Genomic DNA, 2,018 nt, shown 5'->3' on the forward strand with positions numbered 1-2,018 from the left:
GCGCGGAATGCCCAGCACGTACACGCGCGCGCGCGCACACCCCGCCCGGCCTCACTCGCACACACTGGGGGGGGGTCCCCAAGACTAAAGAAGCGGAGCTCCGAGTCCGGCCCGCCCATTTTACAGACGAGGAAACTGAGGCCCGGAGAGGAGGACTCCCTGCGAGGGGCCTCGGGCCGAAGCCGGGTCCTTGGACCCCAGGTCTGAATGGAGAGCGGAGCTGTGCCCCGCGTGCCTGGCCCTGGGTCCCGGAGTTGCTCAGAGCTCAGCCGAGACCCCGGCTGGACCTGACTCTGCCTGCCTCGAAGTCCAGCCGGTACTCCATGCCTCCAGGGCTCCCACTTGTCCAGCACAACTAAGAGTGGGCTTTGGAGTCAGAGAACCTGAGTTCGAATTCTGGCTGTGACGGCTTAGGACGGAAGGAGAGGCCTCCCAGCGCTAAATGGGGCTCTGTACGCAGCAGGAGCTTAGCGATGCGGGCTCCAGAGAAAAGGGGCCAAGCGGGGGGAGGAGGGAAAAGGGACTCCGGAGTGTCCTGAGCAGCCTCAGATGCTGGGGAAAGGAGCTACTGATGTAATCAGGGGTCTGGGTTCAAATTCTGTTCAGCTGTGTGCACCACCTGAGGCACCTCCTGTTTCTGGGCCTCAGTTTCCCCCTTTGGAATCTAAGATCCTGTCTCCCTTAGGCAGAAATGCAACGGCAGCTCCCAAGACAAAGAAAAGGCCAGAGCGCCCCCCTCCCCAGCTGAGTGGCCCCAGGGCCGGGGGGAAGCCAGAACCGCCAGGCCCATCGTCCCCCTCTACCGTCAGGACCACATTTGTGCTGGGCTTGAAAGCTGGCGAAGCAACGACCATTTGAGATGCCAGGTATTCCGAACCCATTTTGCAGATGAGGAAACCGAGGCTCGTAACTTGGCCGGCGGGTGCCAGGGGCGCTGCTCACTTCCTGACGCTAAGTGAGGCACCTTGAGCTAACGAGGGGAGCCCCGCGGCTCAAGCGCTGTTCCGAGAGATCCCGCAGCGCCCGGGCCGGTTCGTTTGCATTAAAATCGGAGAAAAAGCGGGGAAGCTCTCCGGCCCGCGAGCACGCGCCCCCCCCCCCCCCCCCGCCGGCCCCCAAAGCCTAGGCGGCGGCTGCCAACCAGCGGCCCCACCCAGGACCCAGCGCGGCCCGAGCGGAGTGTGAAAGCCCAGCGGAGCAGAGGACGGGGCGCTCGGGCGGCCAGGGAGAAGCCGGGAGGGCTCGGGTCTCGCTTTCCTTCTCTGGACACCCTCGGGGCGCCCGGAGAGCGCGGCGGGGCTGCTCAGCCGGGCGTCCTCCCCGGCCGGCCGGCGTGTCAGTTTCCCAACTCCGGGGATGAAACTGATCGGCGGCGGAGGGGGGGCCGCGGGGGACATTGATGGGGGAGCCGGAGGCTGCCCGGCTCGGGGTCCCTCCTGGCCTCGCTCCGGAGCCAGCGGGGCGGGGGCGGGGGCGCGGCGTACCTGGGGCTGGAGCCGCGGGCGGAGCTGGGGCCTCTCAGAAGGGCGCGAGCATGTCCTCCACCAGCAGCTGGAAGGGCGGCGGGCGCTGCTCGCGAGCTCCAAAAGGACTTTCTTAAGAGGAGAGCAAATGCGCTGGGAGTGGCCGGAGGGAGCGCCTGCCTGGGCCGTCCGGCCCCTCCTTCCATTCTCCTCCCCTCCTGGCCCGGCTGGCCCCCACCGCCCTGGGGGCCCCGGAGGGCCACCGGGGGGCGCTGTGGGTCCGCCGAAGCCGCCGAGAAGGGTGGGGCGCCCGAGGGGCCCCTTCCCTTCCCTTCCCCGGGCTGAGCCCCAAGCAGAATCCCGCTCTGCCCTCCGTCCCGGCCTACGGAGACCCCAGAGCTTTAGGGCTCCCCGAGAGGGAGCCCCCGGACAGGAGATGGCTGGAGAAGGTGGGCCAGGTCAGAACTAGGGGGAGGCCAGGCGAACCCTTGCCCAGGGCACGGCAGGCAGTGGGGGCGCCCACTGAGAAGGGCCAAGGGCTCCGAGGCTTGGCAG

General features: G+C 68.0%; 1 protein-coding gene across 2 annotated transcripts in view; it reads right to left on the reverse strand.

The window, feature by feature from the left end:
- COL6A2 (collagen type VI alpha 2 chain) overlaps positions 1-1,676 on the reverse strand; it is a 30,181-nt gene extending 28,505 nt beyond the window's left edge. For both annotated transcript variants that reach the window (XM_056820176.1, XM_056820179.1), the window contains exon 1: positions 1,485-1,676. In XM_056820176.1, coding sequence (XP_056676154.1) covers positions 1,485-1,669 — 185 coding nt within the window. In that variant the 5' untranslated portion in view covers positions 1,670-1,676. The remainder of the gene's footprint in view (positions 1-1,484) is intronic.
- Positions 1,677-2,018: the final 342 nt, after the last annotated feature.

Source organism: Monodelphis domestica, chromosome 2, assembly GCF_027887165.1.
Source record: "Monodelphis domestica isolate mMonDom1 chromosome 2, mMonDom1.pri, whole genome shotgun sequence".
NCBI lineage: Eukaryota > Metazoa > Chordata > Mammalia > Didelphimorphia > Didelphidae > Monodelphis > Monodelphis domestica.